At 37.6% G+C, this 27,457-nt stretch overlaps 2 protein-coding genes across 2 annotated transcripts; both read right to left on the reverse strand.

Moving 5' to 3' along the window:
* Positions 1–2,225: 2,225 nt before the first annotated feature.
* LOC131942604 (RAB7A-interacting MON1-CCZ1 complex subunit 1) lies at positions 2,226–7,144 on the reverse strand. Its single transcript, XM_059302489.1, has 7 exons — positions 7,020–7,144; positions 4,608–4,741; positions 4,322–4,412; positions 3,937–3,989; positions 3,476–3,604; positions 3,165–3,303; positions 2,226–2,950 (listed from the first exon to the last, which is right to left on the reverse strand). Exons 1-7 carry the CDS (start codon positions 7,096–7,098, stop codon positions 2,499–2,501), a joined length of 1,077 nt encoding a protein of 358 aa, XP_059158472.1. The 5' UTR covers positions 7,099–7,144; the 3' UTR covers positions 2,226–2,498.
* A 4,751-nt stretch (positions 7,145–11,895) lies between these two features.
* Positions 11,896–26,767, reverse strand: LOC131942605 (uncharacterized). Its single transcript, XM_059302490.1, has 5 exons — positions 26,511–26,767; positions 21,450–21,620; positions 15,084–15,146; positions 13,176–13,257; positions 11,896–12,159 (listed from the first exon to the last, which is right to left on the reverse strand). Exons 1-5 carry the CDS (start codon positions 26,572–26,574, stop codon positions 12,012–12,014), a joined length of 528 nt encoding a protein of 175 aa, XP_059158473.1. The 5' UTR covers positions 26,575–26,767; the 3' UTR covers positions 11,896–12,011.
* Positions 26,768–27,457: the final 690 nt, after the last annotated feature.

Below are 27,457 nucleotides of genomic sequence, written 5' to 3' on the forward strand. Positions count from 1 at the left end.
ACCTGATAGTGTCCCTTGCTCATACTACATGATAGCGTCCCTTGCTCATATTACCTGATAGTGTCCCTTGCTCATACTACCTGATAGCGTCCCTTGGTCATACCACCTGATAGCGTCCCTTGGTCATACTACCTGATAGTGTCCCTTGCTCATACTACATGATAGCGTCCCTTGCTCATATTACCTGATAGTGTCCCTTGCTCATACTACCTGATAGTGTCCCTTGCTCATACTACATGATAGCGTCCCTTGCTCATATTACCTGATAGCGTCCCTTGGTCATACCACCTGATAGCGTCCCTTGGCCATACCACCTGACAGTGTCCCTTGGTCATACCACCTGATAGCGTCCCTTGCTCATATTACCTGATGGTGTCCCTTGGTCATACCACCTGATAGCGTCCCTTGAGCATACTTGCAGATAGGCCATACTCCCTGGTAGCACCGCTTGGCCATATTACCTGATCGCATCCCTTTGCCATACTACATGATAGTGTCTCAGACCTAACCCCAATAAAGCTTAACTGCTTTATCATTCATACACATCTTCATCATCCCTGATCATTTGAACACAACCACACCTTTTCATCTGTTTTTGGGAGATTCCTCCAAGTTGGGTCCATGACATAACAGCTGCTTGTGTTTAATTATCAACTGATCATTTCCCAAGTTTCTACCCACTTTTTCTTACCCTGAAGATTCCAATCTAATGCCTGCCTGAGTTTTTTGTTAGTTTGGTGGGCAGGGTGTGTCTAATCCATCACCATCTGCCTTTTATTATTTCTATAATGCACATCTAAATAGTATACATCTAGCCTGATCACCCAATGCATAACTATTTAAAAAAAAATACAACTCAAAGCCACACCTTCTTTACTCTTATACTTTCTTTACCATAACCATGACATTTTAAGCCACTCAAACAGCAAACAAAACAACAGTACATTCTGTCTGGCTCATACACTACAGCCCCAACTTAATGCGACATATCAATTGACTTAATCAGCAGAGCCCAAGTACACCGACCCACTTGCTGGCGCCCCTGCATCTTTCCAACAGAGGCTGCTAGAGCTGGCAGCATTGGAAGCTGAGACCATCAGATGGGAGAGGACAAAGAAAGTCAAGAAAAAAACCAAACAAGACAGAGATTCATAGACTTTTGTATGCCCAGATTTTTTTGGTCTAGCCTTTCAAATTCCACTGAGCTGTGATATCAACTGAAGATGACATATTTTTGCTGCTTGGTATTTAGATGTATGATATTGTGATTTTTAAAAATATTTTTTGTACATAATTTTATAGAAAATAAAATCAAAATGTATTTGAATTTGCTTTGTAAATATCATTTGTATTTTCTGCACAGTAAACAGATTTGAACAAAATACAAGTTTGTCTATTACTATATCGTGAATTGATTGATAAAATTTATCCAAATTTTCAAATGAAAACTTTATTCAGAAATCTGTGAGGTGGAGTGTTAGAATAATGTACTTGGTACTACCCATTGGTTGCTTAAACTCTATTTGCTGTATTAAGTTTTTTTCTCTTGTGCCCACCTTAAGTTGAGAGAAGTTACCATTTTCATGCAAGTAATACAACAAGTTTCTGCCATCTAGTAATAGTATCATTGAGATTTTGTTATTGTCTTTGAACGAGATTTCTCATCGCATTTAGGTTTATGCCTGGTCTTGCATTGAAAAGCATCAGATCTGGCACTATAAAGGATTTGCCTTGAAATATTTGTAATTCCAAGCAAAGAAAATATATGTTTTTCTTTGCAGCACTTAATAAAAGTCAAAGTGCATGGGAGAAAAAAAACAAGACAAAATTTATTAAAATAAAACTGGCTGAAAATTAACTAATTAAAAACAGAAACCAGACCAATAAACTGTTTAATTAGAAAAAATAACAGAAATATGAAATTACCGTCAACAGTCAAGCTTCAAAAGATCATATGACAAAAACAAAGACAGACCAATCAAAATTCTGATCTCTTTATTCCAAAGTTTTTGTTACTGGTTTTAAACCAACACAAAATGGGCGGCAGTAAGTTGACCAGAAATAATTATGCAATGAGTAAATGCTAGCTTTAGTAAACCTGGACATCCCAAGTCTCTTAATTTTTTTTTTACTTTAACATAACCAGCGAATGGTGAAATATATCTTCAGTTTAAAAATCCATTACTATTTTACTATTTAATAAATTATAGGTAATCAGATAAATTCAAATTTATTACTGTTTTAATAAATATAAAGTGGCAATTTTATTTGGGCAGTTTTTTTTTTTGCTGATACCTTACACTTACAATATTGTGTAATGATAATATTAATATCTTATAATAATAAATCCTACAAAATGAATAAAACAATTATTTTCAAAGAGCCTGATTTTAGCCAGACCATATCACAATTGAAAAAAACAAACACAACTGGAATCAATTTAAAACAAAAATATTTCAACAACCGTTTGTTTCTACCAACAAGATCAGCAGGGGCAGCTAACTCCCAGGTTTACCTGCAGTAAAAAACTGTAAAATTTCTTCTGCTCTCTCCGTGCTCCATCCCCCAGGCGCCATCGGCCCATTGGCAACTGTTATGTACATCTCCATGCAAGCCTGTCCAACTTTCTTAATATCACTGGTCACATTGCAACATTCTAAAGAGTCTGACTGTCTTTTTTCTATTTCATTCACTGCTGAACTCGCATCTGAACATTCGCAGTCACTTCCCTTGTTTGCTTTCACTGAGTTATCATCAATGGGAGATAACCTCTGATTCGGTTCAATTGGACTGGCACAAAGAGTGTCTTCCCCTTGTTTAACTTCTTCAGGGATCTTCTCATCTGTAGTTTGATCAGTTGTAAAAAGCCCTTTGTTAACAGCTTCAGTGTGCCAATAGCAGAGTTCACCACAATACATCAAGGCTAGGAGGTGGGTATCACTGAGAATCCCTGACAAAAAGATTTTTTAAAATTAAAAATTATTTACAAATATCTAGTAGTTTCCTGCTAATACTTACATTTCTAATCTAATAATTTTATTTTATTTTTAAAGACACCACAGAAAACTTTTGTTAAGGTAATGAAAATTATATTACTAATGTTATTTCACAAAAATATTTCTTATATAATGATTCTTACACACATAACAATATCTAATACTAGCCTTGAGAAGAAAGGAAATCAGAATCCTCTTCAAGATCTGGAACTTTCTCTGAATCATCCATTGAGAGGTCCAGCAGCCACTTGGGTGAAGATCTGGTACAAAGCATCCACTTCAGCTGGTCGATACCATCTTCCAAGCACTAAACATTTTTTTAAAAAGTAACAAAAGTATTTTAAGTCAATAATTTTTGTTAGAGGAAGTGCGCAAAACTGAACACTGATCCCTAAGCTATTTTTAAATAACTTTTTAAATATTAAGCTTATTCTACTAAAATTAATAAATACATGAAACTGCTAGTTACTAAATATTACCTTCTGATAATGTGTGGGGAAATTAGGTGCCTGAGATGGAGAATTTAAGGTGTGACAGTACATATACAACAAAGCTCCTTTCCGCCATCTAATGCACTCAATGATTTCTGAAAGCAGGACTTCAATGGGCTGAACAAAAAATATACAACAATCAGTATTAATGTTCACTTTCTAAATGTATTTATATCATGGTGGAAATATTAATTTATTGGCACACACATGATGAAACTTTACATTGGTTAGTTTGACTTTTTACTGGTTTTTATAACCATGCTATAAAAGTTTTCAAATCTTCTACTACCGTTAATATTGTCAAAAGAAAAATTAAACTTTATATACACAATTAAAAACTGTGTGTAATTTAAGCCTTCATTGAGCAAGTTTCCTAATATATCTTTAGCCTAATTGATAATGGGAATTGATTTGGTGAACTTAAGATTGAAATACCAATTTGTATTTACCTCTTTGTTAGGCATAACCTTTTTGGCAAGATGTTCAATACTACTCAGTGTATCTTTTTAATATGGAATGAAAAAAAGAGAAACACGAACAAAACATAAATACATTTTGAACAGTAAGCTGTCTGAAATACTCATATTTCTTTTAAAATATTCATTTTAAAAGCCAATTAAAAGTAAAGAATATACATAAGTTAAATCCTGAACCAATAAATGTATTTATAATTACAATTTTCTTTGGTTTAAATTAATATTTTATATTTTCAAAATGTAGGATTTTAAAAATCTAAATTAGTATTTTCAACAACTCCAATTATTAGTTAAATACATTTTCTTAAAAATTCTATCTAATGAAAAGTATGAGAGAAAAAAAAGGCTGGAATGTTACCCAAGATATATGAGACCCGAGGAAATGAGTCAGGAGGAAATTCAGTATCCACAAGTTTGCACTCCTCAATGTAAGTTAGGTCTAAAATAAACTTTAAAAAACACGTAATAGTTAAAAATTGTATTACATTTAAAAAATTATATTTTACATATAACTGTGGGTTATTCTACTAGATATATATTTTTTAAAAAAGACAATAAAAAAAAAACCAAAACATTAATAAATGTGCCTTCTTAGAAAATAAAAAGTTAAAATCAGCCTAAAATTGCTTGTAAAACTAGGTTACCTGAGCAACTGTTTGTAAACAATGGCATATTGATGTTTCTGAATGTGAAGCATTTTTCTGTGAATTAAGATCTCTGATAGATTTTGCACATTTTTTCTCAAACAAAGTCTCAGCAAGCTGCATTTCATTGCTGTCTAGAAAACAAACAAAAAATAATACATGAACACCATTCAGAATAAATATAATTGCTTAAATTGTTGAAACTGTTTGATATTATAAACAAATAACTAGAATTAAATATATTTTGTACAAATAAAAGCCTAATAAATATGATCTGTCTAAAGAGTTAAATGTATAAAATTTTAAAAATAATACCACTAGTAATTCCAGTAAAGTAAAACAAGTAACAGTTATGGAGAGACAAACAGTGTTTTAACCTAATTTAAAATATTTTGCTCAGTTACGACTCAGTTACATATAAAATCATTTAGAATAAATAGACTAATCATTTGGTTATTCAGTATTTTCTATAACAAAATTAGATGGCTTCATAGCCTAATAGGTGATTGGATGATTTCAAGACAGAGCCAGGGCAGAATGTTGAGATGTACAGATGTGTATGTACCAGGCCTCCTCACACCACGCAGCTGGTTTATTAAACAGAGAGGTGTTACCATAACAACTTAGCATCAGCTGTATTGCAGGAGCTGCCTAACGGAAATCAGAATTGGTAATTCTATTGCTTGCGGGACTTTGCTCCTGTTTGACTTTGGACTTTTTTCTACTAGGAGAACTGCTGTCCCCATCTAATGAGCCTCATAGACCCAAGTGAGAATAGAGATAGCCTGATATTTGCGTAGTTAGACTAGGATAATGAGGGACAGCGACTGGACTAGTAAGTAGGTAGATCTAATAAATAGATCACCTAAGTTGACCAAAGTATAAGAAACATCACTAAACCCTAATCTTAAGTAAGACTGAGTAAAGAAGGTTTAAGTCAGAAATTTCAGATCAGATTGAAAACAAAGAAAAAAATTAGGGTGGACGGAACAAAAATTTAATCTATATATATAATTCTCTTCTGGGAGACGCTAGAAAACAAGCTGTAAGCACGCTCCCTACCACCCCCACCCCTACATGGTCTGGTGAGCTGTGATTCACTCTTAATGTTTACAAGCAGAGCCGGGTTTAATGACGACTATTAGGGGCAGATTATTTAGTTTGAAACGATTTTAAACGTAGGGGGGGGGGGGGAGTAACTAAGTGTAGTTTACTGTAACGGAGGGGGGGAGGAGGGGGGAGGAGGAGGGGGGGTTATCTTCCTTAACGAGATACTTATAGTGTTTTAAAGAAATATTTTCAGTGGCAGCGTTGGTACTGTCGAATTCACAAATTATGAATTACTGAAAAGTAGAAAAAACAACAACTAAAAGCGGCATATTATATGCCGCGGGTCGGCTCGTTAATTATAATTAAATAAGTCTCAAAATACTAGCAGTCTTTAATCTTATTGTGCAATTTATTAGGCTAGGTCTAATAGACCCAACCCAGAATGCTTTTAGTATTTTCTGTGCAGCCAATCAATGTTTGTTATGAAAGTGAAACTTCATATTATAACTTAGGTTTGATGTAAATAAATAGAAATGTAACATTAAACTCAAAAAATTATTTTCAAGTTCTCAGGATTTGCAACTTTTATAACATTGAATCTAAAAATGATTAATTTCTTAATCATTTTCAGGCTTAAGTTGTTTTTTTGTTTTTTGTGTCAATTTGTTTACAGTCGCTTCGATTGCAAAATCCAAAAAAGCATGATTTTGTTCCATCTCAACAGTAATGATGGAAGTCAACTCTGTTTAATGAGCTTTTAAACTGATGTAGAATGTAGGCTAATAGAGTTTTTATTTTTTTGTTAAGGAACAACACACAACACTCACTATGCCACTGACTGTGCAGGCATGGTATATATGGCCTGACTTGTTTTGATCTGGATTAGAATTAGATTATTTAGATCTAGATCTAGATTTTAATGACAAGAGAAAGAAAAACATTTGGCACATTTGTTTGAAATTGATTCCTTTTGAGTTGACTGAATAATGGCTTGCCAGCAGTGTCTCATCATCTTTCATGCTAAAGAAAGAATAATAAGCTTTAATAAATTCTTAGTAAAGTCAAGCTATGCTAGAGATTCAAGTGGTTGATTCAACATATGCACTGTAAATTTGAATCTAGATCTAGATCTATCTAGAATAGCCTAGCTGCTAGATCTGGAAAAGTCTGCACTGAGACTGCGATTCGCAGATTGTTGGAGTTTGATACAGAAAAAAACTTGTTCCGGTTAAATTTCAAGCACACAAAATGAAATGAGATTTTATTGTTAATTTTTTGTAAGCTATCTCAACCAAGAAAATATGACTAAGAATAGTTGATGTAAAGAAAAACCTAAACATATAGAATCTATCAAGTTATTACCGATGTTCATGTAAAGATCACACATTATGTTTCTGCAAAAAGCAGACATAACCGTTTCTAGGTCTATGCTTTCCGCCATGTTTTTTTAAAAATTGTTTTCTCAAACGAAGAGATACCGCCTACCAAGGGACGTTACTAAAGAAAAACGTTCATAGTTGTCAGACAAGAATAGCCGTTAGGCTAAATGCCTGATTGTTTAATTAATAAAACAAATATAAAAACCTTAAGTTCTCAAATTTTTCGTAATTTTTTTGTTTCGTTTTTGGACACTAAATGAAGAAATGACTATCGATTTTTTTTTAAAATTGAATAGGTCCTACTATTAAAAATATCGCTTTATAAAAAAAGTCCAGTAAATTGGACGCTAGCAACGAACGATCTTGTGTTAATAATAAAATATATAGCCTATTGCACTCAGATTCTTCCAGGCATCTCTTCGGGAGGGCTCCTCCCCCCCCCCCCCCGTAGAAAGTCTAACCCCCCCCCCCCGAACGAAATGGAATTTATATAGAAAATATGTATTTTTAACAGTGTCCGCCCCCCCCCCCCTCCCCCCGGAAAAATTTCAAATGCCTCTCTCTCACCCCAACCCCCCCCCCCCCCCCGTAAAAAAGTCTGTAAGAAACACTGCACTATAAATCAGTTTTCCCCCAGCAAGAAATATGACCCCTTACGTGAAAATTAAGTACTATACTGAGTTTGCATTGTATTGTGTATCAAAGCTGAAGCTGAACATACCAATCATGTAGAATTGGGTTAGTCAGACCCTGGTCTAAAGCAGTGTAAAGTCTGTTTAAACGTCTATTAATCTTCCTATGTAGAATCCATCAAAGTAGATAACACCTGAAAACAGTGTTTCTTCCAGACTTTTTTCTCGGGGGGGGGGGGGGGGTGCGCACTTGAAATTTTCGGGGGGGGGGGGGGGGGGGAAGAGCACAAAATTTTCCGGAGACGGACATTGTTAAAAGTATATATTTTCTATATGAATTCCATTTCGTTCGGGTGGGGGGGGGGGGGTGTCGGTAGAAGCCCCCCCCCCCCCCCCCGAAGAGATGCCTGGAAGAAACTCTGCTTGAAAATAACTACATTGATGACTGACTGATACAACTGATTATACTCACTTGAGCCCGAACATTGTTAATAAACATCGAAAATGTAATGTCAACAAAAATAAACCATTGCTTTTTTGTCTAAGTTTTTTTTAACTAGATATTAAATATAATAATAGTGCCAATAAAATGTGGTTGGACTGTTGGGTTTCATGGCAACTTACTTAGGAACATCAGTCATGCAATTTGTCTTTTAGATATACATCCATAACCTGTCTTTTGAACCCAAGTGTATGAAGAGCTACCAGACTTTTAGATGCAAACATTATGTGAGCAGCTATCCTACCCTCCTATTCTCAAAACTCCGTCGGATGGTTGTTGGGCACCATGGTTGCATCTTTCCAAAGGTGCGCTGCTCTGATGCCCTCAGGGAATCTGCAACGGACAATCCGACCCAGTCCCGGATGTCGTCCAGCCATCTCCTCCTCTGTTACCCTCCCCCCTCCCCCATTATCACTTGCACGATTGTCTTCCAAAAGCCGCTGAATATTGTGACGTGACCCTACCATCTGAGTGACTTTACCCAGATAATACTAAGCAAATCTTTAACAGGACTAATCACGCTGATGAACCTTTAACGAACCTCGTCTTTTATTATATAATTCGTGTATGGACTTAATACACAGGCGTCTATGCAGACATCAGAATCTCATTTCTAGAGCCCGGATCCGTCTCTGGATGTGCGTATATATTTATATAATATATATGTAAGCCCTGCTAGGGGGGGATACCTTAAAATCTACCCTTCTAGGCTTAACTAACTAATCTGTCCGGTCAGTGCAACCGTGGTAGAACCCACAGTGGTTAAACCCTAACCTTAGTCTAAATAATAAGCTACTAAAATAAAACAAAAACTTTTACAGTTAATATAAATTTATTCAACAAAATATGGAACCAAAAGTTTAAAAAAGAATAGATAAAACTGACACAAAACAGAACCAAACGAAACAAACTTCTTACATCAAACAAAACATTACGTTTGACCATTTGCTGGTGTTGCGCCGACTTATGATGTCTAGGATGGTCCAGGCCCTGACACACAGAAACCTCCCTTCATCCATTCTCGACATCCAAAAGTCCACACCAAACAAAACACTACGTAAAACCACTACGTACAATACATTACGTAGAACACAATACGTATACAACAAACTTTTTACACCAAACAAAACAATTCATATATAACAAAACAATTCATATATAACAAAACAATTCATATATAACAAAACACCCAGCCAAGTTGCACAAGCAACCTCACTGGAAGGGGGGGGGGGAAGAGAAAAAGAAAAGGAAAACATAAGAAAAATGCATGGTAATGGCAGATATATACATAAATATATACACAAGTTCAAAATGCTACCTACTACTTCTATCTAGCTAAAGCCTCGAGTAAAACTAATCCTTACTATACAATTCTAAAAGCAATTCTCAAAAACAACTAACCACTGTCTAACCAAGAAACTAGCAACTTAAAAATAACGTGTAAACAAATTCATCGTAGAACCAATCTTTCCTACACAAGGAAGCCCGAAGCCATTGGTTTACATAAACAACATCTATATTGATAACATTAAAGTTAACACACTCCGCTAAGGCCCCAATGAAGGCAGACACAAAGCAAGCGATACTCAACATGACGTTGCACGAAACAGCACACACATTAATTTTAAACAACCTAAAACTCGAGGCAACTAAAATATACTAATCTAATTACTGTCTAACCAACTGACTATTGACTAAGCCAATCCTAGTCAATAACAACATCATAAAACAATCAGGTAAATGCACACACGCATTCACACCAGTTTAGGAAACACTCCTAAAAACACTGGCCTAAACCACGTGGTCCGAAACACACGCCAAGGGTTTAGAAAACATCAAAAATACATTTTAATTCAAAATAACAAAATAACACACCACGTGCATACCAGACATGCCGATGCTCACTATCTCGTTTTAGACGAAAATGAAAGAAAACGAGAAACATCGACAGTCGCATTCATACAAATCACATAAAGATAAAGTATAAAAAAACAAATACCTCCACGCGTGAGGTGCGCCCACGCAGAAACCTGACCCGACCTACATCTCGCCGTGGGTCAAAAAGAGGGAGAAAATCGTCCGACCGGTTAATTTATACTGTCCGCTTCGGACGGAAGGGGACCCCGTGTCTGATCCCCATAGGACCACCATGAACTCGCAGATTCGCAACAAATATATTAATACAAAATAAATAATCCATTCACCCGCTCACATTCACCCCTTTTTAAAATCTTACAGACCCTGTAAGACAAAATGCATATAACAATCTTAAAATAATACATGCACCCATCTCTCACACCAAGCCTATAAGCTTGAATGCAAAAAAACAATGTACAATAACATTAATCTTGCGTCTCTGTGCTTCCTAAAAAAACTCAAGGCACCAAGATAGTGGTCCCTTCACTGAGTACTAGTCCTGTCGGTCGTTCATCCGGAAGGGCAAGGGTCAGGCTAGACCCGCCCGCTACTAATGGCACCCGTTGCCTGTCCATCCCGTCCACTACACAACACACCGTGTTCTAGTTCTGGCCTCAGCGCCAGACCACCGGTAAAATTGGTTCAGATATGACGCCACCGCCTTTCACCACTGGCTCTCCGACTGTTACCCGCCCCCAACGATCGTGCCTCCGCTTCGACACACCTGTGGGGCGGGGTGTCCAGTAGCCCTCTTTGTGGGTTCAGGAATTGACGTCATAGGCCTCTCGTTGGTGGGGAGCGTCCGCTTGGTTGGGCCAGGTGGTGACGCAACCGCCTTGCCCCACTGGCTCTCGTGCTGTTACCCGCCTCCAATGATCGTGTGCCCGACTCGACACACCTGTGGGGCGGGTGTCCAGCAGCCCTCTTTGTGGGTCAAGGGGTTTCGCCGTAGGCCTTTCGGTGGTAGGTCCGCCTCACACACCAGATCACGCGCCACACACCGCGCCTTGTCCCGCCTAGCACACTGGAGGCTCACCAAGGCACGTCTCTCCGCCAACCTGACTGGGTGTTTAAACAACAAACAATCCCTACACTACACACAAACTACACACATATGGTTCCAAAAAGGGCCTATCAAAAAAAACAAAAATTTTAACTAAGCTTCCCTTAGCCCTATCAAAAAAAGACAAAAATTTACCTAGACTAAAGCACTGACCCCACTCGTGCTACCAATTTGTAAGCCCTGCTAGGGGGGGATACCTTAAAATCTACCCTTCTAGGCTTAACTAACTAATCTGTCCGGTCAGTGCAACCGTGGTAGAACCCACAGTGGTTAAACCCTAACCTTAGTCTAAATAATAAGCTACTAAAATAAAACAAAAACTTTTACAGTTAATATAAATTTATTCAACAAAATATGGAACCAAAAGTTTAAAAAAGAATAGATAAAACTGACACAAAACAGAACCAAACGAAACAAACTTCTTACATCAAACAAAACATTACGTTTGACCATTTGCTGGTGTTGCGCCGACTTATGATGTCTAGGATGGTCCAGGCCCTGACACACAGAAACCTCCCTTCATCCAATATATATATATATATATATATATATATATATATATATATATATATATATATATATATATATATATATATATATATATATATATATATATATATATATATATATATATATATATATACAGAGATCTCGAGAAAGACAGAGAGAGAGAGAGAGAGAGAAAAGAGAAAAAGAGAGAGAGATTTATATAGATATATGATAAAGTTATAAAAAGTTTGAAGTCTATTTGATGGAATGTTTATTCTTTTTTTTATAACAAAACAAATTTATTTTCCAAAAAAAAAAGCGTGTACAATTTTGAGATCCTTTTTGAAATGAACAAATCTTAAAGCGTCTTCTTTAAGGGAAGATCGTGTATTCACGGAAGACGCATGTGTTGCTAGGCGACGCCGTCTCCTCGCAGCTGAGTCGGTTAGGGTTGTAGTAGGTGTAGTTGTCTGCTTTACAGGAGGCGATAATCAACTCCCCACTCCAGCAGACGACGTAGCTGGAAGAAAAATAAGCGCGAGTTAACTCCCCTAAATTCTCTCGTATAATCGTATGTAAAAGTAACTGTTTCTTTCAGGCATGTCCTATTCTTTGTGTGGGGGAGGACTGGCCACAGCGTCCACAGCTTCCCCGGTGAAATAGAAAAATATACAACCTTTGTAAAAAAAAAAAGTAGGTACTTTGACCTATGTTTCCCAATCCCCTGGAAATTTTATGTGCCCCTCCTCGAAGAAAAATGCCTGAAAGAAACCTTGAACAGTAAAGGTTGAGATGGCACTTCTATTGAATTGGGACACATAAATATAGAGGCTTTTGCTAAAACTACTCGTTTTTCGAGAAAACAAATAATCATTGAGGCGAGGAGTTTATAGAAAATGTTGCTTTATGAGATCATGATATAGAAAGACAAAACCGTAACGTTTCTGGAAAAAAAAAACCCAGAGATAAAGTGCTATTTCCGGTGATCGGAAATCACTCTTAAGTTGAATAAAATCTACGTTATTGAACCATTTCCAGTAACCCAAAGTCCCTCAAAAGTTGATATAAAATAAAGTATGGATATAGTACCTTTAGATAAAATGTCGTTACTAGGTTATTTATACACTCACACAGATACATACAGACGCACATACAGACAGGATTGCAATACTGAGTTTTTCTGATTTAGGAAGTTGTAAAACATCGAGATTTATCAATATCGATTTCGAAATTTTGTATGATCAGAATCTTTCGCCCTGAACCCTGTATACGAGAAGGTAAAAATAGAACAAAATGTTTGTGGAATAACCCAGACCGTTTAGAAAAATATGTCTAAAATATAGACACAAAGATGATACAAAAACTAGCACACATTAACTTAAAGTATATTTTGAGTTTCTAAGAGCGTATAGTTTAGAAAAAAAAAGTAATATGTCTAAAATATTGACACACCAATATTGACGCAAAACTAAAAAATATTTTAACTAAAAGTATATTTTGAGTATCTAAGAGCGTATAGTTTAGAAAAAAACAAACCTGTCACAGTTTCTGTTTTGCCAGTCAGGGTAGATAAAGACGTTGGTCATATCAGCTGGACAGAGGAACGATCTTGTACAGTCTGATGAGAAAATATAAGAGTAAAACAGATCTTGTACAGTCTGATGAGAAAATATGATAGTAAAACAGATCTTGTACAGTCTGATGAGAAAATATAAGAGTAAAACAGATCTTGTACAGTCTGATGAGAAAATATGATAGTAAAACATATCTTGTACAGTCTGATGAGAAAATATAGTAAAACAGATCTTGTACAGTCTGATGAGAAAATATGATAGTAAAACAGATCTTGTACAGTCTGATGAGAAAATATGATAGTAAAACATATCTTGTACAGTCTGATGAGAAAATATGATAGTAAAACAGATCTTGTACAGTCTGATGAGAAAATATAGTAAAACAGATCTTGTACAGTCTGATGAGAAAATATGATAGTAAAACATATCTTGTACAGTCTGATGAGAAAATATAGTAAAACAGATCTTGTACAGTCTGATGAGAAAATATGATAGTAAAACATATCTTGTACAGTCTGATGAGAAAATATGATAGTAAAACAGATCTTGTACAGTCTGATGAGAAAATATAAGAGTAAAACAGATCTTGAACAGTCTGATGAGAAAATATAAGAGTAAAACAGATCTCGTACAGTCTGATGAGAAAATATAAGAGTAAAACAGATCTTGTACAGTCTGATGAGAAAATATAAGAGTAAAATAGATCTTGTACAGTCTGATGAGAAAATATGATAGTAAAACAGATCTTGTGCAGTCTGATGAGAAAATATGATAGTAAAACAGATCTTGTACAGTCTGATGAGAAAATATAAGAGTAAATCTTGTACAGTCTGATGAGAAAATATAAGAGTAAAACAGATCTTGTGCAGTCTGATGAGAAAATATAATAGTAAAACAGATCTTGTACAGTCTGATGAGAAAATATAAGAGTAAAACAGATCTTGTACAGTCTGATGAGAAAATATGAGAGTAAAACAAATCTTGAACAGTCTGATGAGAAAATATGAGAGTAAAACAAATCTTGTACAGTCTGATGAGAAAATATGATAGTAAAACAGATCTTGTACAGTCTGATGAGAAAATATGATAGTAAAACAGATCTTGTACAGTCTGATGAGAAAATATAAGAGTAAAACAGATCTTGTACAGTCTGATGAGAAAATATGAGAGTAAAACAACACTCAGATGGCCTCAGATTTAGCTAACCTTACCCTCAACAAGTTTCGTTTTTTTATGAAACTCTGAAACTAACACTTCATACTCGTTTGGTCAGATAATGTTGAATCGTGAAATGGATGGTCAGATAATGTTGAATTATGAAATGGATGCTCAGATAATGTTGAATTATGAAATGGATGGTCAGATAATGTTGAATTATGAAATGGATGCTCAGATAATTTTGAATTATGAAATGGATGCTCAGATAGTGTTGAATCGTGAAATGAATGGTCAGATAATGTTGAATTATGAAATGGATCATGTCCAGATAAGCTCCGCCTAAAAAGTTAAACCTGCCACCCAAAAAAAAGTTAATAAAAGATGATATGAAACATGTACTTTTAGATTTTATATAATTTGCATTAAAAGGTCTGTATTTTGGTATCCTTAACCCGATCCCCAACCCAAACCCTAGCACTAACCCTAGAGGCGTATAAGGATTTGTTTTTATGGCGTGTGTTGAAATATTCAATATTCGGAAGTGGCAGGGTTTAACTTTTCGCCCGAACACTTTTTGCATTAGTGGCGGAGCTGATCTGGACAAGACCCAATGAAATCTTTTTTTTTTTTTTTTTTTTTTTTTTAAAAGATAACCACACACAAATCCTAAAACCGTTTATTATAATTATTTTTTTTGACGTGACAATCTTACCTGGTACGGTAGCTTGACGTTTCTTTCTCAGTCCGAAATTACCGAAAGCTTTGTCAGCGATAGCTAGCAGAATAAAAAAATATATAAATTATTTTTAAAAAAATGATCGAAATGTAATTGTTGATTTTAAATAAAGCATATTTTGTCAGCACAATAGGTCAAGGCAAGTCGCCTTGACCTCCCTTGTCATTACAAGATTGCTATGTCTACAGGTGTGAAGAAAAAAATAATTAATCAACACAATTAAAGGTAAATTACATAGTTGATTCCAACATTTACAATTTTAAATATATTGTTATCTATATCTAATTTTTATTGGTGTGGCGTTTTTTTTTATCAATGGGTGTTAAGGGGATTAGAGATACCCCCCTCCCCCCCCCCCCCCCCCCACACACACACTTATCCCAAGAACATCCCTCCCCCCCCCCCCCCCCTCCACTCACACCATGAACCCTTAAATTAACATCACTTAAAATTACAGCTATTGACGACGGTGCTTTCGTGTCCCTTTGAATGCTAACATCTTTCAAAATTTTAAATTTAATGAAGCCAAAAGCTCTCAAAATATAAGTACAATATTTATGATTATATTTCAGTTAGTCGGTCCGTAATTAGTTAGTGTGTAAAGGGAAGCAATCAAAGTAATACCGAACACGGAACAAGCCAAGAAGAGTGATTGTCCGTCAGGTCAGCTGCTCCGCTTTCAGAACCGGGAGGGGGCTTAATTTTCATGACAATGATACTGGTAATAATAAGATGTGGTAGGGAGTGGGTTAGAATACAATACATCGTTTACACCTGTTGTTAGTCATCCGTCTGAATTATCCCAGGTGATTCAAGTTTAAATATCTATTATGCCCTGATGTGAGGGGCGACCCGGGCAACAGCCATGGCCCTTTCAAATTAAGTATAAAAACTAAAAAGGAGAGAATCCTTTAGTTATGTTGAAATCACATCTTTACCCTCCCTTTGTCTACTCTTCCTTAATCTTCTAGATTTTATATTAGCTACATTAGGCCTGCGTGACTCGTATAGGGCATTAACTGAATCGGTCTACAGAGAAAGGAGATGATCCCCTAAATCTTTAAATCTTCTCATTATCCCATATTGAAACCCCATCCAGGAATGTGACCTACTTTTACTTCCTTGGATCTAAGAACGTTTGCGTACTTCCTCTATCGTCCGCCGAAATAAGCGCTACCTGTATTTTGAAATACTGAATAAAAATAGACCCTAATATCATGTGACTAAAACTCACTTCCGTTCCTCGGTCCTACTTTGGCTAGTGAACTGATGTGAATTACACTACCAAAAGCAAACACAAATGTGGGAATAATTTCTTTATAATAGGTTACGGCCCTTTTTACGTCAAGTTTAACAAAACTGTGAATGGGTAAATTGTGTTCTACTAACACAAGACGGGGCGGTGCTTAGTCAGATTGTTCAATACGTTTTTCTGGACATCGACTTGTGTAATCATCGCTATCAATGATCCTTTAGACATTGAGACGATACCAAGAAGAGTGTCGTGGGTTTGTGGGTATGGGTGGGGCCCCACCTTACAGGATACAGGATACAAAGAGGTGTGTGTGTGTGTGTGTGTGTGTGTGTGTGTTTGGTCTATAGACCTACGACATGATCTCAAATAAACCAGAGACGGTTGCGAGTGTGTATCTGTGTATTTATAATGTGCGTGTCTGTGCGCTCGCACGATGACTATGGCCGAATGTGTAGATGAATCACTGAACACACATCTGTAACACACCATTACTGTAACACGCCCTGAACGCTCGCAACACTTCATTCAGAAATGAAATGATACGATTTTGTTACTAATATTTACAATCTGTTGCCTCTGTAATAACGTAATACAAGTTGAGTGACGAATGGTGTAAAGCAGCGTAACAAGGTTTTTAATACAAGTTGAGTGACGAATTAAATTAATTTTAATATTAATGCCGTAACGACCGCCTAAATGACTTAAAAGAGTTGCTAAATTTGTGTAGACAATGGGGATTTGGGGTGCAACCCTTGTAAATGGGATGGGGGTCTAGAAAACATGGCACCGAGCTATATATACACAACGATGGAGGTTTTAATTAATTAATTTAAGAAGATTAATTAAATCTTCAGAGAAGTTGGAATTTTTTATTTGAAAGATAGAAATAAACAGGCGAGTATTAAAGAGACATTTTGTAATTTTTTGTCCTGAAAATCTATGTAGGTCAAAAAGACTTAGTTTTTAACATAGAAGTTTGAAAACGGCATTAAAACTTACTTGACCTGAGAATTGTTTTAATGTATTTTAGCACTGGAAATATGGTACACGCACTGAACCTAGGATTAGGATCAGGGTTAGTGTTACGTTTAGAGTCAAGGTTAAGCAGGACAAGCTTAGCAAAGCTTAACCAAGTACGATAGGACCCTACTGTTAATAATCGTAGTAAAAATGTTTTCTCATTTGATAAGAGTAGTCAACTCCCCCCTCCCCCCAACAACTAGTCACTGTAAAAAACTCAAGACCCTGTGTATGCAGAGGCGTAGCGACCCTTCCCGGCGCCCGGGGACAAACTTTTCGATTTGCACCCCCCCCCCTCGAGATTTCGATTTGCACCCCCCCCCCCTCAAACTTTCGATTTGCACCCCGCCTCGAGATTTTGATTTGCACCCCCCCCCCCCTCAAACTTTCGATTTGCACCCCGCCTCGAGATTTTGATTTGCACCCCCCCCCCCTCAAACTTTCGATTTGCACCCCCCCCCCCTCGAGATTTCGATTTGCACCCTCCCCCTCAAACTTTCGATTTGCACCCCGCCTCGAGATTTTGATTTGCACCCCCCCCCCTCAAACTTTCAATTTGCACCCCCCTCAACATTTCAATTTATTTTTCCAACCCATTTAGGCGCCCCCTAAGCTCGGCGCCCGGGGACATATGTCCCCCCCGCCCCCCCCTCGCTACGCTACTGTGTGTATGAGAGAACTCGTGCGGCGTCAATTCGGCCAATGACGAAACGGCCCCGTCAAAACGACCCCGACAAAACGACCCCGTCAAAACGACCCCGTCAAATCGGCCCCGTCAAAAGGGCCAGCGACATATGGACCCCGTCATATAGGCTCCCGACAAATAGGCTCCCGTCATTTAGGCTACCGACAAATAGGCTCCCGTTATATAGGCTCCCGACAAAAGGGCTCCAGTCAATAAGGCTCCTGACAAATAGGCTCCCGTCATTTTGGCTCCCGACATATAGTCTCCCGTCATTTAGTTTTTTCCACAAAACGGCCCCCGTCATTACGACTCCCGACAAATAGGCTCCCGCCATTTAGTTTCTCCACAAAACGGCCCCCGTCATTACGACTCCCGACAAATAGGCTAGCGTCATTTTGGCTCCCGACAAAAAGGCTCCTGTCAATTTGGCTTCAGACAAAAGGACCACTGACACAGTGGCGTAGCTACCGTAAAGCTAGCGTAAGCAAGGCATGGGGGCCCAAGGAACATAGGGGCCCTTTTCCCTCATAAAAAATTAAAACTTTTACAATGGAATGTTAATATTTGTTACATATAAATAATTTTAAAAAAGAAAAAGGTTAAAAGTTCCAAAAAGCCCCCCCCCCCCCACCGTTTCGGCAGTGGGATTCAGTGTTTGTGGGTCAAACAGAGCCCAATCGTTATAATAACACTACAGGCTATATCACTTTGTCGTGCAAGACATTGAGAGAATCAGCCTTTAAATTAACTTTTTAGCAGTAGTAGGCAAGCATAATAATATAGTATAAATACAAAATCAGGACATAAAATACAAAATGTTGCCTTCAGAATATTTATATATTAAAAAATATCCATCGTAAGTAGAAGTTGATCTCTTCGTTTAACTCCTCTGTAGCCTAACGCAGAGGCGTAGCGAAGGCGAGGCGGGGGGTGCGGACCGCAACGGGTGACACCATTTAGGGGGGGGTGACACCAAAGGCAAAAAATTGTAAAATTTATAGAATGAAATGCCATTTTACAGATCCATTAGTTAAAGTTAAATAGTCTTCTAAGTACAAATCGAAAATTATATCAAGAGGGGGGGGGGGTGTGACACCACGACGTAAACGTAAACTATAAAGAAAACAATGCTACATCCAACCAACTGTATTATAAACAGACTGTAGATAAACATCGTTACTATTAAGTCAGCAGTGATTAAAGCTTAAACACGTACGTGTACCAGTATGTGGCATATATATAAATTTTAGGCCTATGTAGGCCGACACACACACACACACACACACATATATATATATATATATATATATATATATATATATATATATATATATATATATATATATATATATATATATATATATATATATATATATATATATATATACATATATATATATACATATATATATATATATGCTTTGTTTCCTGGGAGGGGGGTGACAATACGAAGTGCCGCACCGGGTGAGACCCGACCTAGCGACGCCACTGGCCTAACGGCTGACGAAGGTAATTTTTGCATAGGGGCCCAAAAATCCTAGCTACGCCACTGCACTGACAATACCGTTTCTGTAGAGACTAAGTCTCCCGGCAAAGCGGTCTCATTGAATATGACATCTGTCAGTGGGACCCCTTCATCAATATTCTTTAGAGTTAGCTTATCCAACACTCTTATGTAATACAACGTATGCATCTCTTGTTCGGCAGGCCTTATTTTTTTATTAGTTTATCTATTATAAAATATAGTATGTTTTAATTTAAGGGTCATCTATCTATGACATCCATAATTGAGTCGGTTATAGGCTGTTCCAACTCAGCGGGGGGTGCGGACCGCACCGGGTGACACCATTTAGGGGGGTGACACAAAGGCAAAAAATAGCAAAATATATAGACAAAAAGTTGAGGGGGTGGGGGTGCAAATCAAAAGTTTGGGGGGGGGGGGGGGTGCAAATCGAAAACTTGAAAGTTTGTCCCCGGGAAGGGTCGCAACGCCTCTGGGGGGGGTGACACCATTAAGTGCCGCACCGGGTGACACCCGACCTCGCTACGCCACTGTGCTTGTAGGTTATCAAAACAAAATGCTGTTATCATGTTAACATCATGTATATCATACATTTACACTTCTGTGCTCGCTTTTAAGCAACAGATCTTTTCTGTTGTAAATTAAACGTTATCAAAACTTTAGAATTGGCGGAATTTAGCTGTTAAGGGCTCGATTTGTTTGTGAATTAATGTTGGTTCATGAAAAAATAATTTCATTCGGGCATTAAAAAGAGGTTATGGTGGTATTGGAGGTAGGACACAATGGTTACTTTTATGCAAATAGTGGTCATGTCATTCATTTTTCTGGAGCCAATATGTCGGGAGTCATTTTGTCAAAAGCCAATATGTCGGGAGACCAATCGCCGGGAGCCAATATGTCGGGAGCCCATTTGTCGGTAGCCAAAATGTCGTGAGCCCATTTGCCGGGAGCCCATTTGTCTTGAGCCCTTATGTCGGGAGCCAATATGTCGGGAGCCGCTTTGTCGGGAGCCAATATGTCCTGAGCCTATTTGTCAGGGGTTAATATGTCGGGAGTCCATTTGTCGGGAGCCTAAATATCGGGAGCCCATTTGTCGGGAGCCTATATGTCGCAAGTCAATATGACGGGAGCCCATTTGACGGGAGCCAGTAAGTCGGGGCCCTTTTGACGGGGCTATTTTGACGGGGTCGGTTTGTCGGGAGTCGATTTGACGGGGTCGTATTAACGGGGCCGTTTTGACGGGGCCGATTTGTCCCGGGCCGTTTTGACAGGGCACCGAGAGAACTAGCAGGCTCTATGTAATGTTTTACAGCAAGCGATGCGTCTTCAATCCCGCTGGAATGTTTAACTATTGCATGACGTAAGTTGGTGACAATAGAGGGCGCCTTGTCTCAAAGGATGTTTAATTAGGGGAAATGGGGACAGACGGGTGGAACAGATTTTCTTAGAAAATTCGTCAATAATTTGTATGTGACTAAGGTAATCAGTATTTCTTTCAGGCATCTCTCAGGGTGGAGGGGGGGTACTATCTTTCCGAGAACGTCCATTCCCCCCCCCCCAACCCCTCTGCCCGGACGACAAAGAAAAAAATATTCATTTATATAGAAAATATGAAATTGCATCAGTGTCGTCTGCCCATTTCCGGAAGTTTTAAGTGCCCCCCCCCCCCTAATACCCCAATGGTAATTTCAAATTCCCACTAACCCTCCATCGAAAATGGCTGAAAGAAACACTGCAGTGAGTGCAGGCAAAATGCAAAATATCCGCATCTACGTTTAAAAAAATATATCATTAAAATAAACGAAATATCAACAGAATAACCCCATCCGATTGGATGTCTCTTGTCACGTGACGTGTTACCTAGGTCAGGGCACTGTGACTTGCTGGGCTCGCATCGTTTGGTGGCCAAGTTGATGTAGCCGTTGACACACATGGCCCTACGGAAGACGTTCTGCTCACACACCCTGTACTCCGTGGAGCAACTGCTGTACGGATCCACCGCCTGGATCTCGTTGTCGGTACAACCCATGGCTGAGGAGCACAATGTTACAAGAGGTGAGGGGTGAGGGATGTAAGATGTTAGAGTAGGTGAGTTTGGTGGGGGGGGGGGGGGGGAGAGTGAGGGGTGAGAAATGTTAGAGTAGGTGAGTTAGGTGGGGGGGGGGTGAGAAATGTTAGAGTAGGTGAGTTAGGTGGGGGGGGGGTGAGAAATGTTAGAGTAGGTGAGTTAGGTGGGGGGGGGGTGAGAAATGTTAGAGTAGGTGAGTTAGGTGGGGGGGGGGGTGAGAAATGTTAGAGTAGGTGACTTTGGTGGGGGGGGGGGCTGAAAAATGTTAGTGATGAGTTTAGGGGGAGGGGAGGGGAGTGAGGGTTAAAAAATATAACAGTGATGAATTTGAGAGTTGACAGTTAAAATATAATACAGTGATGCATCTAAAAAAGATTTGGGGGGGGGGGGCTCAAAAATGTAGTTAATATTTTTTATTTAATTAATTTTTTTAGGGGGGGGGAGGGATGGGAGGGTTGAAAATTGAATACAATGATGGGTTGGGAGAGGTGAGGTTTGATGAGGACTTTGTGAGAAGATGTTAAGTAAGTTATAACACAATAAGGCTTTAATCATTAGGTATACATACAATGTCAATATTTTGTCAAATGGTGATTCAAATTGTTGTCAAATCGTAAAAAATACTTTCTCTTTCTGGTAATTTAAGAGTTGTTTGTTTTTTTAAATTCTAGCTTAGAAATTAATTAAAAACTACCTTTAAATAATTCCATATACACAAATTATAATAAACCAGTACATTAATTTTTTTTTAAATATTTGATCTAATTTCTTAGGGTTTCATTTCAACTTAACGTCGTTTTTTTTTAATTGACAATGACAAACAAAAATTTGACATCACTTTTATCATATAAAAAATTATTCACATTCATGATTCAGCCCATCTGGGCCAGAAATTAAAACCAAATTAAATTTTATAGTTATAAAAAACAAATTCGATAAAAATGTTTAGTATAATCATACGGCGAAGGACTGTGCGAGTAATTTTTTATTAATTAAGTTTAACAGAAACGTTATTGTCCATCTCTATATAAAATATAAAATAATATATAAAATATTATTTCTTTATTCTGAACGTGTAGTGCAAAACATGTATTTATTTGATAAGGGAGGTGATCTTTTGAGGACGTTCTGTTAACGTATTTTTATTTGATTTTCCTTTAGACCAGGGGTCTCCAAACTTTTCAGCCCGAGGGCCGCATTAACTATCAAATATCAATTCGGGGGCCAGAGTTTCTTTAAGGCATATCTTCAGGGTCGTGGCGCCCCCCCCCCTCCCCGAAGAACGTCTACTTCCCCCAACTAAATATAATTTATATAGAAATGTATACAAAATTTCAAGTGAACACCCCCCACCCCCCACAGGTCCATGTTGGCTCTCAAATTGTTCTTCGCGTATTTCATTCTTGAAAATGTTTGTTCACACAGGTATGTTGTTCGAAAATTTGAAAGGTACTTTGATGCAAAAGGTTTAAAATTAGGAAAGTCTTCTTGTGCAAAAACGTATGAAAACCCATACGCCCTTCTTTGAACATGTCTCTAAGGAAGTCATTTTCTTGCAATTCAATGACCTCCAGCTGCAGTTCATCTTTGCAACTGGCCACATTTGCTTCAAATGGGCTTTGAAACAGTCTCACTTCTTCTGCCTTTGAATCCAAATCAGAAAACCGCCACTGCAACTGCAGCTGGAGGTCTTTGGTGATCTCGCATGTAAATGACGTGGGGAACTCAGTTGTTGCTTCAGCCGTAAAGACCTTGCACTGCTGAAAGTGAGTCAAGTTGTTAGCCTGTACTTGTTCCAAAAACATGACAAGTTTGTGTCTAAAGGCCTTTAGGTGGGTGTATAGATCAGAAACTAGATTTCACTCTCTTGCCGTTTTAGGTTAAAAAATTTAAATGACTAGTTATGTCTGCAGTAGAGGCCAATTTCTATACCCACTCTTCATCAGACAATAATGGCTGTGACTAGCCTTTACTATCAGGAAGTCGCCTATTTCTTTTCTTAGATACTCTTTTCAGAATTTTCTCGCAAAATTATTTATCTTACCGATTTGAAATATGGTAAATCTTGCGATTTTGTGTTTGTCTCTGAACTATCTAAGGTCATACATTATATGAAGGGAAGCCAGCTTTTGAATTATGCTCATGTTTTCATCCACACCTCTAATGTACACAAGAAGTTGAGAAGTGGAACAGCTGCCCAGCGACTCATCCATTTCAATTGAAAAATGGCGAAACTTGCTTGAATTTTTCACCATTGTCTGCAACACGACGAGTAATTGTATTTGCACCCAGAGCTACATTTTCAAATAGTTTTGAATTTTCTGTGCAAAGCTCATCAGCCATCTTCAACAAACATTTATTCAGTGGACAAAAAGATCGTCGCGGGCCGGATAAAATGACCTCGCGGGCCGCATCCGGCCCGCGGGCCGTAGTTTGGAGACCCCTGCTTTAGACACATAGCGTGCAGGTGTAGCAGGAATGTGATGATAAATCTAATCTACAAATAAAATTTTAATAATATTTACTGTGTCACAAAACTGAATATTCTTTGACAAATAAATTTAAAAATATAAAAAGAAGAAAATATTAAACAGTTATTTTTTTGCAAAAAATTATTTTAAAATAGTTTTGAAATTTTCTAATAATTACTATTTGCAACTAATTGTTTTACTATTTTTTTTATTAAATTCGTTTAAAAAACAAGTTTATCATCACTGAACTCTCAAGTCTTCCATATGTTACACTTTTTCACTCACCAGCTGCTGTCCAATTTGTCTACCAACATGCTTTAAATCCAATGTAAAACATGTATTAATTTACTTATTTATATATTTATGTACTATACTCTGTACATCTATGCAACTACCTTGTAAATATCCACCCAAATGGTGTGGGATGTTACTGTATTTGTTTTAAATTTGAAAATAAAAGTATTTTTTTTTTAAAAAAGGCTTTGAAACTGTTTAAAACTACCAAATAATCCCTTTCTTCGATTTCACTGTTTTTAAGTTCAGAAACAGCGGGTTTAGACCAAGTACTTTAGGTATTTTCACAACTTAGGTTTAACTCTGGTTTCTCTTCACATCGAGTAAATATTTCGCCTAAAGATTTCCAGACGCCTACTATTTTCAAAGTAACATTTACAGTGGGGTTGCGCCCACTTATTTGATTCCTCAGGCGAAAGCTTTTGAGAAGAGATGCTAATGTAACAATGTTACGGCGCTTGCAGCTTAATGTAAACCATGGTCCCATCCATTTCAGGAACAACAGTCACATTAGACCTGTCTAAGGATGCTACTGTCCGGATCTTTTCAACGACAACACGATGCAAGTCACTATCAATAGCAGAGGTCTACCTAACCTTAAGAGCCACGTCATTAGGCAGCTGATTAGCAAAAAACCTATTCTACTATTCAATTTCGGAAGAACCTTCTTCTTCTTCTTCGTTCTTAATTTTTTGTGTTGGAGGGGACCAAGCCTTATCTGCCAGAGGGTTTGAACTCGAGACTTTTTCGAATTTATCAACCATGAGCTTTTGCCGACTCGACCACGCCTCCATCACAATTAAGGATACGTGTCAACTGGTTATGCGCCATTGAGGCCATTGACTCCGATTTCAGCCTGCTTTTCTTTTTGGATTTGCTTCCATAGCCTTTGTCCAACCAAAAACAAACTACAAGGCAGCAGTTGTTTGATTTTGGAGTTGTCTCTCCTAGAAGAGTTGCTGTCCCCAGCTAACGAGCCTCATCTGCCCGAGTCGGAAGAACCGACATGTGGTTTTTCAACTCAGATTCCTTTGATGTCACCACGCTACACAATACAAACCTACGGACCATACATTGTCAGTTCCGCCAATTACGACAAGAACCGAATCGACGGAACCCTAAGATGGGTCCCACCTACCATAAATAACAATACACTCATCAGAACCCTTAGAACATTCACTCGGAATCCAAAATACAAAACTTACCTCTAACAAACAACCGAAGAATAACCATATACCGAGAAAAAACATCAAACATTACACACTACATTATTTTAAATTATATTACAAAGACAAAATTATAGACATCCTAAATAGCCATTCCACGCAGAAAACAGGCCTGACAACACTGTTCATCTATACCCAACACTGGACAAAGCGAATATGCAAGGCAAACTGACTCAGTAAACTACATGTTTTAGGCGGAAAAAAAAAGAAGAAAAAAATCCCTAAACTCTTACGCCCCTAAACCCATCAATATATCATGTATCAAAACCAATTATTTCTTTAATATATAAACCAATCAATTTATCATGATTCAAAAATCATAAATTAATATTATATATATATATATATATATATATATATATATATATATATATATATATATATATATATATATATATATATATATATATATATATATATAATCTTAACTGTCCTAACTATCCTAAACCTAAGACGTAACCTACAGCTAGACCTAAAATTTAACTTACTACATCTAAACCTAACTGCCCTAACGAACCTAAACCTAAACCTAAACCTAAACCTAAACCTAAACCTAAACCTAAACCTAAACCTAAACCTAAACCTAAACCTAAACCTAAACCTAAACCTAAACCTAAACCTAAACCTAAACCTACACCTAAACCTACACCTAAACCTAAATCTACACCTACACCTACACCTACACCTAAACCAAACCCCTAAACCTACACCTAAACCTAACGTCTAACAAACCTTACACCTAAACTTAACCCATAAACCTAACGTCTAACAAACCTTACACCTAAACTTAACCCCTAAACCTAACGTCTAACAAACCTTACACCTAAACTTAAACCTAAACCTAACGTCTAACAAACCTTACCTTGTTGGGTCAGACACACGCCTACCAACACCAAGACAAACACACTAATAACATAGCTACTCATTCTCTTCTTGTTGCACTTTTTTGTGTGTGTTCGAATCCTAGCTACTCCCTACAACCCTTGTCCTGCACGTGGTAGAACTTGGGGTACAAAATAAAACCTCGGCCCGAGTTTAGCGACACGGCTTTATATATCAGGCCATATGTGCTGCTCGGCTACGATATGTGTTGAAAACCTCACCCTATTGGGGCTATCTTTAGAAAGTTGATTTAGGTTCTTAACCTAAATTAGTCAAACGATTTGTAAAGTCTAAAAATAAATTTCCGGTAAGAACCCAAAAAAAAAAAAAAAAGAAAGAAAAAAAGTTGGGTATATCTTATTTTAAGAAATTAGTGAAACGATGGTATATACGCTTTAATAAACCTGTAGTTAAGCAAAGAGGGTGAGGAGAGGGGGGAAAAACAATGTATACTTAGTATGACGGGTTCAAAGTATAGAAAAAAATGTCCCATGCAAGTATCCCGGACCAGAGCCCGTGTTGGCTTAAGGTTGCTACGCTCATGTTTACTCAGACCCGGCCGCGCCTTTTTCCTTTTCTTCTCTTATTGAATTACATTTTTTTTCTTACTTTTTTATACCTTTTCTTCATCTTCATCCTCAGTGAATTCTTCATGCCCTATCCTGGCTTTACTTTATCTTTTTCTTCCTGATTCCCCATCGGTATCATACGTCAGCAGCGTAAGGGAAATAACCCAGGGGTAGCGATGTATGGGAAATAACCCAGGCCCAGTTTTTTTTTCCCCTTCACGCACTATTTGGACGAAACACCTCCAGGAAGACACACCTTTAAGAAGACATGCCTTTTGGACAGGAAACGACAACCTTTCTCCACCCCCACCCTTACCCAAAATTTGGAAACAAATCCTCTTCCTCTTTGGAAAGAATT

Source organism: Physella acuta, unplaced genomic scaffold, assembly GCF_028476545.2.
Source record: "Physella acuta isolate Inbredline_101_S28 unplaced genomic scaffold, ASM2847654v3 ptg000414l, whole genome shotgun sequence".
In the NCBI taxonomy this organism is placed as follows: Eukaryota; Metazoa; Mollusca; class Gastropoda; family Physidae; genus Physella; species Physella acuta.

What these genes read in the sequence shown, in the direction of transcription:
- LOC131942605 (XM_059302490.1), bottom strand. Translation starts at nt 26,574, where the DNA reads ATGAGTAGCTATGTTATTAGTGTGTTTGTCTTGGTGTTGGTAGGCGTG. An exon ending in CGTGTGTCTGACCCAACAAG is followed by an intron (nt 21,621 to 26,510) that starts GTAAGGTTTGTT and finishes TGTGCTCCTCAG; the next exon opens with CCATGGGTTGTACCGACAAC. An exon ending in GTCACAGTGCCCTGACCTAG is followed by an intron (nt 15,147 to 21,449) that starts GTAACACGTCAC and finishes TTATTCTGCTAG; the next exon opens with CTATCGCTGACAAAGCTTTC.
- LOC131942604 (XM_059302489.1), bottom strand. Translation starts at nt 7,098, where the DNA reads ATGGCGGAAAGCATAGACCTAGAAACGGTTATGTCTGCTTTTTGCAGA. An exon ending in TCGGGTCTCATATATCTTGG is followed by an intron (nt 3,990 to 4,321) that starts GTAACATTCCAG and finishes CATATTAAAAAG; the next exon opens with ATACACTGAGTAGTATTGAA. An exon ending in TGATTTCCTTTCTTCTCAAG is followed by an intron (nt 2,951 to 3,164) that starts GCTAGTATTAGA and finishes TCTTTTTGTCAG; the next exon opens with GGATTCTCAGTGATACCCAC.